The sequence below is a fragment of the Nelumbo lutea genome, chromosome 5, assembly GCF_056320005.1.
Source record: "Nelumbo lutea isolate HS-2025 chromosome 5, American lotus-T2T, whole genome shotgun sequence".
NCBI classification, from domain to species: Eukaryota; Viridiplantae; Streptophyta; class Magnoliopsida; order Proteales; family Nelumbonaceae; genus Nelumbo; species Nelumbo lutea.
The window spans coordinates 1,025,297-1,037,611 of NC_142688.1; the positions used below are offsets into that span (position 1 = coordinate 1,025,297).

The 12,315-nt window shown below is 40.1% G+C and overlaps 1 protein-coding gene across 1 annotated transcript; it reads left to right on the forward strand.

Annotated features, from left to right (window-relative positions):
• The first annotated feature begins 729 nt into the window (after nt 1–729).
• PMI1 (plastid movement impaired1) lies at nt 730–4,082 on the forward strand. Its single transcript, XM_088947922.1, has one exon. The coding sequence runs from the start codon at nt 1,017–1,019 to the stop codon at nt 3,945–3,947; it is 2,931 nt and encodes a 976-aa protein (XP_088804048.1). The 5' UTR covers nt 730–1,016; the 3' UTR covers nt 3,948–4,082.
• The last annotated feature ends 8,233 nt before the right edge of the window (nt 4,083–12,315 follow it).

Consider the following 12,315-nt stretch of genomic DNA (forward strand, 5'->3'; position numbering starts at 1 on the left):
TATTATATGGGAGGTTTTGGGAAAATGAAACATCAGGGGAAGTTTTTATGATTATAATAATTAAGTCTTTTTATTTGTCCTAAAAAACATTCTTTTAACGTCATCATCCTTGCAAAATGCGTGTTCACTAAAATTCTTAATACATGAGAAAATTCCCAATTATTACCCTGTAGTTTGGGTCTAGTGCCATTTTGGTCTTCAAACATTAAAATATAATAATTTAATATTTAAATTTTTAAAACGTGTTCATTCATTAATCAATTAGTAGGTGGCATTTAAAAAGATATAAATCTTTTTTTTTGTGTCATCTAATTTTTTTTATTAAATATTGATAAAAAATAAACAATCTTGGATCTTTGCTTATTGTTTTTATGAAAATTGGGGTCACTGGAATGTTCACTTTTTAAATAGAAGAGAGAAAGATTTAGAATAGTTAATTTTTTTTTTCAATTTTGAAAGATTGATAAGGAGAATTAGAATACATTCGTGACAGTTGAAGGTTTGAATTATCACTTTTAAATTTAAGGGACCAAAATGGCACTATTCCTGTCTACAAGCACCTCAGAAACTTGCTGATTTTGTTTTACCAAAAATAAAAAACTTTCAGCATTTTAATTCTTGAGCGATCAGCCGATCACATCCACACTCATGTCAATCAGCGGTTCATCACTTTGAACCGTACCCACGGCCACGAGTATAGGAGGGAGGATTCATTAACTTCATCACAGCAGAGATTATGGTTTCTTCTCAACAAAAGTTACGCGGTGATTTTGCTGAATTAAATCTATGAATGTCATTTACCGGAAAAATGAAAGTCGTGTTTTTGGCTTTGGTCTCAATTCTGAACTCTGAACTTCGTAGCTTTCGTTTCCGACTCTCCGACCAGCTTGGTTTTTTTTTTTTTTCTTTTTTCTTCATTCTGTCTTATTTCAAAACTCAAAAGCAGCATTCATTGCCTGGATAGCGAGAGGCGGCCCCATCAATTTTTACTTCCAGTTATGGATGTCAACTGATGCATGCTTGCCTGGGTTTGCCTGATAACCTTCTCGTGTTCTCAATTTCTTCTCCTGTCTTTTTTTGTCTCTTTCGGGATAGCCAGAGGGATAAGAGATGGGAAAATGGCAAACGTTCCTCACATGTCTTCCATTCGTTCCTCCCATCCAGTTCTCATGGTCCTGGAAGCACCAACTATCCTCATTCGCAGTTTCTCCACCTCAAAATCGTCCTTCCCTATAAACCCTTATCGTCTTCTTCTTCACTCTCATATCTCTTCCCTGCTGCAACCAGAACCTTCAACTCCACAAAAGACATTATCTTTTTTTATCTTTTCCGCTTTATCTTCTTCTTCAATGGCCGCGGAGTTCTCCGGTGGGAGGAGGAATTCCAATACCCAACTCCTTGAAGAACTCGAGGCATTAAGCCAATCCCTCTATCAATCCCATATCTCCACCACTCGAAGAACCGCTTCCCTCGCCCTTCCCCGTACTTCAGTTCCTCCTATTTCATCTGCCGACGTTGCTAAACATGAGGAGAAGCTCGACACCAGACCCCGCTCCAGGCGCATGTCCCTGTCACCATGGCGTTCTCGGCCGAAGCTCGACGACAACGAGAAGAATGACCACGGAGACAGGGCTAGAGTTTTGCAGCCTGCCAAGAAGATGGACGACAAGGCAGTTTCTGCCGAGAAGAAAGGGATTTGGAATTGGAAGCCTATTCGAGCTCTTGCCCACATCGGTATGCAGAAGCTGAGCTGTTTGTTATCGGTTGAAGTTGTAACTGTCCAAGGTTTACCGGCATCCATGAATGGTCTTCGGCTTTCTGTTTGCGTCAGGAAGAAGGAGACTAAAGACGGAGCGGTGCAGACGATGCCATCTAGAGTTTTGCAGGGAGCGGCGGACTTCGAAGAGACTATGTTTGTCAAGTGTCATATCTATTGCACCAGTGGCAGTGGAAAACAGCTAAGGTTCGAACGTCGTCCTTTCCTGATTTACGTGATCGCAGTTGATGCAGAGGAGCTTGATTTTGGAAGGAGTTCTGTGGATTTGAGTCTTCTGGTCCAGGAATCTATGGAGAAGAGTCTTCAGGGGACACGAGTTCGGCAATGGGATATGAGTTTCGATCTGTTCGGAAAGGCAAAAGGAGGAGAACTAGTTCTGAAGTTAGGCTTTCAAATTATGGAGAAGGACGGTGGAATGGGGATTTATAGTCAGGCTGTGGGGCTGCTGGGTCTAAGTAGAGACTCCTCATCTTCATTTGCTCGCCAGCAATCAAAATCTTCTTTCAGTATTCCCAGTCCAAGGATGTCGAGCAGAATGGAAGCCTTGACTCCTTCCAAGGCTGGGACATCAGTAGATTTTCAGGGAATTGAGGACTTAAATCTTGATGAGCCAGCTTCGGTTCCTTCAACTCCTCCATCTGTTCAGAAGTCTGAAGTTTTGGAGCCTAAGGTCGAAGACCTTGATCTTCCAGAATTTGAAGTCGTGGATAAAGGAGTTGAGATTCAAGACAAGAATGGTGCAGAAGAAGTAAAATCTGAAGAAGCTCTAGACGTGAGGTCAGTTTCGAGTGAAGTTGTTAAGGAAGTCGTGCAAGATCAAGTCCATCTAACAAGATTAACAGAACTTGATTCCATTGCCCAGCAAATCAAAGCTCTTGAATCTATGATGGGAGATGATAATGTTAAAGCAGAGGATGAAACTGAATCACAAAGATTAGATGCAGAAGAAGAAACAGTGACACGGGAATTTCTTCAGATGCTTGAGGACGAAGAGGCTAAGGAGTTTCAACTTGATCAAGCCGATATTCCACCTTTCAAGTTAGGGGGAGCTGAAGAAGATAGTGAGGCTGAATCCAAGGTTTTCTTGCCTGATCTTGGAAAGGGCCTGGGTTCTGTCGTTCAAACAAGAGACGGTGGTTACTTAGCTGCCGTGAACCCTCTAGACATTGAGGTGTCAAGAAAAGAAACCCCAAAACTTGCAATGCAGATCTCAAAACCAATGATTCTTCCCTCGCAGAAATCCTTGAGTGGGTTTGAGGTCTTTCAGAGGATGGCAGCCATTGGTGTTGAAGAACTAAGTTCTGAAATCTTATCTTCAATGCAAATGGATGAATTGATTGGTAAAACTGCAGAACAGGTAGCTTTTGAAGGAATAGCTTCAGCAATCATCCATGGGAGGAATAAAGAAGGTGCTAGCTCAAGTGCTGCTCGTGCCATTGCTGCAGTGAAATCTATGGCAACTGCAATGAGTACAGGTAGGAAAGAGAGAACTGCAACAGGGATTTGGAATGTGAATGAGGAACGAGTGACTGTGGATGAGATTCTGGCATTTTCAATGCAAAAGATTGAGTCTATGACAGTTGAAGCTCTAAGGATTCAGGCAGAGATGGCTGATGAAGATGCTCCCTTTGATGTTTCTCCACTTGTTGGGAAGCCAGGTGCAGTTGTTGGGGAAGATCCAAATCGCCCATTGTCCTCTGCCATTCGGATTGAGGATTGGTTGAGAAATGGGGGCTTGATCATCTCAGAAGGTGACCAGGGTATCCCTGCAACAATTACTCTAGCAGTTGTTGTCCAGCTAAGAGACCCAATTAGGAGATATGAGTCAGTAGGTGGTCCAATGGTTGCATTGATTCAGGCCACACATGCAGATACAAAAGGTGCAAAAGATGAGGATGAGCAGAGGTTCAAAGTGGCAAGTTTGCATGTTGGAGGTTTGAAGGTGAAGGCAGGCGGGAAGCGGCATGTATGGGATGCTGAGAAGCAGCGATTGACTGCAATGCAATGGTTGGTGGCATATGGATTGGGTAAGGTGGGAAGGAAAAACAAACATTCTCAGTCAAAGGGGCTAGATTTATTATGGAGCATTTCATCTCGCATAATGGCAGATATGTGGCTAAAGTCAATAAGAAATCCAGATATAAGGTTTCCCAAGCTGCAATGGGTGTGAGGTCACTTTACCCTGCACAATGTTTCCAGCATGTGTAGATATGTACTTGTTGATATAATTTTATTCATTTTGTAAGTTTCCGTCTTGCTAGATTTTGTTGACAAAATAAAAAGGAAAACGCTTTGTTCTACATAACCGTTAATGTTGCTATTTTGTCTCTCTCTGGAAAAAACATAACACCATTCCTTAATAGGGTTGGACAGGAATGGTGATATGGGAAATGGCAGAGAGGTAACTGACTAACTGTTTGGATGAACATGGCAGCAGTGGGTCACTGGCCTATAAGATTCCTTTCCAGGGAGACTAGAGAATTAGCTTCCTACCTGAAATTGAATTTCTCATTCAGGTGGGTTTCCAGATCTGCTAATGCCCTAGCTGATTTACTTGTTAGCAATGGAGCTGGAAGGCCTGTGGTACTTTGAGGAACCCCAGAACTTGGGTTATGTTATGACAATCAAAACTAAAGGTGGTCAAGCTTCTATGCATCTGTCAGTAGTTGGATGCATTATTTCAAATGTAATGCTAATTGAATCTGGCATTCGTGCTCCTTGTTCTGTTCTTAAGGTTCCATTGTTCCTTGCTGTTAGTTTCAAACAGAGGATTCCTTAGTTCTTAACAAAATCCTCTGATTTTTGTTGCAGATAAAAATTAAAGGAAAAAAAAAAAGTATTCCTTAGTTCTAGTAGGAATGTAGGATTTGCAACCCCTAGAATGTCTTGTACACGTGTCTCTTTCTGTGTTTATTGTTACAAAAACATGCTGAATGATATGGAAGTGGACTTTAAGTTTGTGAGAAAGCTGCCCATCCCAATCCCACATCAATTTGGTGTCAGAGCATTTTGTTCTTTCGTTCCCCATCACTGAGTCCAATTTTTGTTTTCTAGGCTCAGTTTGGAAGGAGTACAAATACAAATATGTACGGTACAAATACATACAAAATACAAGGTTTTGCTTTTGCACTCCACATATTTGTATTTGTACTCCTTCCAAATTGAGCCCTAATTTTTTATTATTTTTCATTCTTTATGCAGTCACATCTCACACGCCGGGGTTCCAGTCATCTTTGGTGGTTTTTTGAGCTTAATAGATGGTTTTGATTGCATTTATGATGAAAACAAGGTCCTGGAAGCTGATATTCAATGAGGCGAGATTGTTGCAAGTTTTGCAGCGAGGAATTGTTCAAACTCCCATTTCTGTTCCATTGATTTCTTTACTATTCAATGAGGTGAGATTGTTGCAAGTTTCAATGAGGTCCACAACACTGTTTTTCCTTCTGGAAAGTTTGAAACCTTTTGTTACACTACAGATCCTCTTTTACCTTATCGATGCATGTGTTGTAACTGGACGTGTAGGGAACTTTTCCAGTATTTGATTTCTGATCCGCAATTTTCTCTCTAAGGGGCTGTTTGCAGTTGTATCTGTAATTGTGATAATCAGTAACTTGTTGCAGGGGTGAAATCAACATCATCATCCATGCCTTATCCCAACTATATGGGGTCGACTACATGAATCTTGTTAATGCAAAGATTATGGGTATTGGCCCATCATATTACTTTTTTCTTTAGTTTTTCTTCTGTTGGAAACTTTTCTGTTATATTGTTTTTAAATTCTTATTAATGTTAATCATGAATCAGGTAGATTGAGAAATCCAAAGTGCTGTGGACCTGACCCATCCTCACCACAGGGGCTACAATTGAAGGCAGCTGGGTAATATTATGTTCTATATTTCTATGGAAATCGAAATGTTTCTGTTTAAGTAGTACCCAAAATACAAAGATTACAAGGTTCCCATTATCCGTTGGCAAATTTCAGTTGTTTCATTCATTCTGTATTAATTAAAAGAAAAAAGGTGCAGAATTCTGATGCGAAGGAATACATTTTCAATCATCTTTTTGAAGTGAAATCTATGGAAAGATTTGATTTAGCAAAAGATGGAAAGATTTTGGAAACAACTTAAGATACAGGGTGGAGAAGTACCCGGTAAAATACCTTAGCATACTTCTGGGAGAAAATCCGTGAATTGCTGGGACATATTTCTCAAAATCACTAGCTTTCTTCTTCCTTAACTGTTTTTTAACATAAAATGGATACATCCATCCCACCAGCTCAGTTTGAAAACAGTACAAATACAAATATGTAGAGTACAAAACCTTATATTTGATCTGTATATATTTGTATTTGTACTCTTTCCAAACTGAGCCATCACAAGTTGACATCAATTCTAGGTTTTGCCCGTTAAAAAACCGCATCTCTCTAGTCTACATAGATGGACTCATGGACTGTTTGGACTTTGGATCGATGAACAGTTAAACAGTATTCAAATACCACTCCCCAAGTGTATGCCAGTCTTCATCTTCAAATTGATTATCTTGTTTGCCATGTCCTTTCGGCTGCCAGTAAAGTAGTAAACAAGTTAAGGAATGACCTTGATGCAGTTTCACACTCATTTACCAGTTTTGAGTCCCCATTCCTCCAGATAGTTGCAGTTTCCTTTTCTCTTGTCATGATGATAGCTTCAATCTTGTTGAGCACTAACTTGATATCCAAGCATAAAAAGCATACAAGATGCAGATATTTATCCTTCCCAACCTAACCCAACTTAATGTCAATGGGCTAGCATTGGTATGGGTCTCTTGTTCTGAACCAATTGTAACCATACTTGGGTGAGAATAGGTTGACGTAAATTCGTCCCAGTTAGACCACATGCCCAACCATGGCGCTGCTACAAAGGACAAATATGTTTGTGTTGCATCATCAAATCATCTCAGTCCAAATGGAATGCATTAATGGATGATTGACAAGGTTCAGAGTATGTATTGATATGGATGGAATAGAAAGATTAGGATATGATGCATGAATATGCCGGGGGAATCTACAAAAAAAAAAGCATAATTATATCAATGACATAAGATTTAAGATTGAATTTATTATAAATTAAGATCTAAAGACAAAAAAGGCACAGTTTAGTAGTTTATGTGAAGTGTGTATGGCAGAGGAACTGAAATATGCATGTATAACTTTAACTCAGGGACATAAAAACAAAAGTGTCATTAATACTTAAAATATTCATGTCAATTCTAATAATATCATTAATAATTAAAACACCAATTCAAAGAATCAATTAATTATTATTATTATTATTATTTTGTCTAATCAAATGTATCAATCATCTGGTAGCCGTGGTATGTGCATCACAACCACGCAAACTCTATGATTGCAATAAAACCTGGACATGGTTGTAATTTGCAAAAGGGACGGCTTTAAGCTCCTCTTTTCTTGTTACTTGGTTGCATTCGGTGCATTTTCATTTGTTTACTGGTTATTTTGATTCAAGTTGGTGGTGATGTACCACCACCAACAATGGAGTGGTTATTATGTTTTCGCCCTTTAATTATTTTTTTGAGATTGAGGAGTAAATAGGAAACCAGAGCATTGTTTTTGTCGCAATTCAAAACAAACAAAACAAACCCTAATTGAAATGATAGAAACGAAGCTGAGACCGTAGGTTTTCCGTGGTATGGCCATGTTGTCCCAATCCTCTGTAACTGTAGTATGGTAACATCCAACCAAAAAAAAAAAAAAAGGATGAATTAAGGATAGAAACGATATTTCCGGTCGTATGGGTGTTTTTTGTATTTTTAAAATATCTACTTTTCCCTTGAAGGGAATCAAAAGAAGGCAAAGCTTGGTGGGTCTCAAGCAATAATGGAGATTTCAGCATTACTTCGTGAGTTGGATACAAATAGATTTACCCAATGAAAGATGATGAAAGTATGATGGAGATTTCAGCATTAGTTCGTGAGTTGGCTTGGAGTATATTAATAGGATTGCTCTCCCTATGATAGAGACATAACAAATAGACACTAATCCATTCGGGTGACTGAAAATATTTTATAAATAGAATGGTGGTCGACCCAATAATATATAACAACACAATTATAATTTTCAGTCTGTCTTATTTTCTTGAACATTCTCTTTGGTGGTTAACAAAGGTCTGGTAAGCCAGTGCACACATATCAGTAACTTGTGGGATGTTTTATCTTGGTGAATGATTTGTACTTGCCCAACTGCGCCATAAAGGACAAATGCGGTTTTAAGAAGAGTGACCAAATTATGCCATTGAGCCCGTTTTGACACATCTTTCTCAGCTTTTCAATTTTATATCTATAACAACAGTGCTCTTTGGGTTTGGAAAGTGTTGATTGATAAGTTCCATTCTATCTTCTTTTATTATTATTTACAACACTACCCATAAAACACTATCTCCTTGTATTGGGAACACCTCCACATTCAATAATAATATGTAAGATGATGAGATATTCCTCATGTGTGACTGCAATGTTATGTGAATAAGTGTGGATTTGTTGTCATGGGCAGAAAATCTGGACTAAAAAGGACATGATAAGCTACCCACATAGCATGCCCCAACATGGGGAGATATTCCCAATGCACAGAGGGGATGGACTGTGGGGCACGATTTGTGGGCAGCCAATCCGATCATGAAACCTAATCCACTGCAAGAGTGGTGGAAAATGCATCCCAAAATCTAAAAAATTAACAAGAAACCCAAGAGCCTTAGTTTTAGAAACCAAGAAGAACGAACTTGTTCTTATTCGTTAGAAGCCACTCCACTTGCATCAAATAAAAATAAAATTTGATGCTCCGTAATTCAAGAAGGAGAGGCTGCTGCCACTGCATGCAGTGGGTGACTAGGGATGGCTTTGGTAGAACCATTAGTCTCTTCTCCAAAATATAGGTACAAACACTATCTCTACATACTACAGCAGAAGCGTACTGGGCAGCAAATGAAGCAGTTCCATGGGCAGTGGAGTTTCAAAAGTGATTGATCTGGTACACTGGTCTGTTAGAATTAGTATTGTTAATAATGGGTGCATGTGGACCACTTCTATCTATCATATCATCAATATCATTGACTTGACGGAAGTAATTATAAATAAAAGAGTAAATTACAAACCGTAATAAAGGGGCGGTGGTGACACTTGGTCCCCAAACTTTATTTTGCGGCAAAGACCCCTTTCAGCACTTTTGTCTATGGCTGCCCATGGATCAGGCCTATTCGATAAAACCAAACTAATCAAACTAAATATATTGATTTCGATTCTGTGATTTTGTTCTGGGTCGGAGCCGGCCCTAATGTTAGAAAATCTCTTTTTTTTTTTTTTTTTTTTTAACTTTTATTATATTTTATATCTAAAAGAGTGAATTTCGTAAACAGTACAGTACATAGATAATTATGGTTAAAAACCCATATTTTATCCATGGATAAATAATTTATCATTCGTAATTAGTAATTGTAGGCGCCAATATTGTTTTTTAAGGAAGCGCCATATATAATTGGGTTAGACCGAGTTGTTCCGATTAATAATTGGTTTGATTCTGGGTCTTTCATATTGTCTTGATTAATAATCGGAAGGAACTTGTGTACCTTGTCACAAACCACACCTGATCCATTGATAGTGTTACTTTTGCCCCCTCCATTAACGGGGTTGATGATAGAGGGTAAATTACTAAATTGTCCACTTGGGACAATAATGGGCTGAGATTAAAAAAAAAAGCCATCAAAATGAAGATTATGGTCACGCCTCTTTTGGATTGGATTACTGTGCTTCTAAATCCTTGCTAGAGAAACAGAATTCATCATCGAAGGGGTTTAGCCCAAAAGAGATATTTTGTTTTATCATGAACATTTTTAGCATTTTGATAGTTTTTCTCTCATGGGGCAATTTTATAATTTTTAGCCCAAAAGAGATATTTTGTTTTCAACATGGGGCAATTTTATAATTTTACCTTCACATCATCCCCATTAACATGGTTGAGTGGGTGGGGGACAAAACGCTGAAATCCAAAAACTTAAGCTCCCTTTACGAGTACAAAAATGTAGAGTGCAAAAGTTTGTATTTTGTATGTATTTGTCTTTTCAAATTGAGCCTAACATAATATAAGATATTATGGTTTTGCACTCCTTATATATTTGTATTTATACTCCACTACTTTAAACTGAGCCTCAAGCTTCTTTTTTCAAAATAAATTTTTTTATTCAGAGAACTAACTATAAATATATAACCACTCACTGTGTACAAGGTGGCGATTTGTAATTTACTTGGATAAAAATGACCTCAAAGGTATTAAAAAAGTGAAGGGGAGTTTTAATATGATATCTCAGAGTCCCCACCCTCCACCCACTCGAAAAAGATGAAAAGCCCAGTGGCCACACAAGATAAAGACGTATCGGCCTATTTATACAAATCAGCATGGGGCTGTTATTTCTTTCTTTCTTAATTATTTTTCTTTTTTATGGACAAAATCCAAGAATATTCTTTTGCAACCCTTTTTCATCTGGCGCAATCTAATTGCTCCCTATTGGAAGATGATTTGGCTTCCAGTCGGACGGCAAGGTAGGTGGATTTGCAAAACAAGATCAGAGAACCCGGGGTGGCTAGCTCGATGAGGTCACTCCGATGCTTAAATTAGTAATCTGATGCGAGTTAGAGAGCTTTGAGAGTTTAGAGAGCTAGAGAGCTAGAGAGCTAGAGAGCAGAAAAATCACGCGTACCTTATGCCATCGGGGTTGGAGTCTTTATATAGTTGAGTAGTCGTGGGGCACACGAAAGAGTTTCAGGGTATCCGAGATGTGGAGGTGGAGTTCGCTTCGCTTCCGAATGAGCAGTATATAGGTAAGGCTTATCTCGTTCCACCTCCGATTCCGGTTGAGTCAGGATAAGTCCTTATCATGATCCCGAAAAAGTCAGGGTCTGTTAACTCATCGTGATCTCGAGGGATTCGGGATTCGTTGGAAATACCTCCAGAGTTGGTTACGTAAGAATCAATTACGTGGCGCTTCGAGTTGTTGGTTCCGAACTGGCTTGGATACTGACGTGCCTCAATGCCAAGGTGAGCCTTAAGCCGAGGCGGCCTTTGTGCTGAGGTGACTGAATACGCGAGCTTAATTGTTGCGAACTAAGATTGTCAGGCTGAGTTGTCATCTCTTGGTCAGGTCATGTCCACGTGTCCCCTTTTTACTAGGTCGGGCCAAATCATCCTTCATCAATTGCCCCCCACACCCCAATCCAGGGATCTCGCCTCGGTGCGGAGAGATCATGACGAGTCCAGGTGGATTTGGTCCGAGGTCCAAGCGGCTTGACAGGCGAATTGTTGGTCGGACCAGTTCAGCCGCCTGGCTCAACCAGGAATAACCCAGGTCACGTATAGTCTACGCGCAGACGTCACACCATCTATAAATTCCGTAGACGTCAAAACACGCGCTAAACTGATTTTAACCTCGGGGGTCACGCAATCGGTTTTCCTAGGAGCCGTTGGATCACTTCGATCTCGACCGTTGATTCTCGAACATAGCAGCTATAAATAGGGGGCCTGAGACTCATTTGCTTCGCCACAAATTCGCTAGCCTTCGGTCTAAGGTCACGCTCAAATCCTTTAGCTCGATGTCTCTTCAGTTCGGTGTTCTTTCGAGATCGTCTTCCTCTCCTCAATCTTTCCTTTTGTGAGTCTTCCCTAGCTCTCTTTTCTGATTCTGTGTCTTTCCATGTCTAGCTTTAGTTTCGATAGGCAGCGATGAAGCAACTCGGAGCATTTTGACTCCGAAATATAGCCTTCTCAAGAGCCAAAGCATAATGTACGCCGAGGGAGGTTGCTGGCTAGGCCGAACTACCAGTCGCTCAGCTCGGAGCACGAGCGACTACCCACTACATGGTGGTAGGTTTTATGACTTAATTTCTTCGATTTTGTACTTAGCTTCTCTTGTGCTAACTATTGTTCTCTTCTCTTGGCAAGTGAATTTCGCTATCCACGCCCTGACTTACCAGTCCGAAGTGCATCTGAAGCGGGCTCTCACAGCTGAGTCTTCTTCTCGTGAGGCTCAAGCCGATTTAAACTTGGCATGCAATGAAGTTAACCAACTAAAGAAGGATGTGCGAGTTAAGAAGGAGTTGATCACACTATTGATGTCCAAGAAGGAGGAGCTCAAGGAGAAGAAAGCAGTGCTGAAGAGGGAGGTGGAGAACCTCGAAGCCCACATAAAGGAGCGGACTGAGATACTCTTCAAGAAGTAGTGGAGGCCAAGGTCAAGGCCATCGAAGAATACAAGGCCTCAGAGGAGTACCAGAAAGAGATGATCAAGGTGGGAACTGCGAGCTTCCACAAAGGATTCAAGCTCAGTAAGTGATTGACACGGTGCGAGTTCCCTCAACTCAATCTCAGTACAATTACCACCTCGAGGATTACGAAAGAAATGGCCGCCGAAGCTGCTGAAGATCTAGACTCCGAAGCAGAAAGCGACAGCGACCTGCTCGATGACGTCGAGGAGACTAGTGCTGATGAGAGCTATATG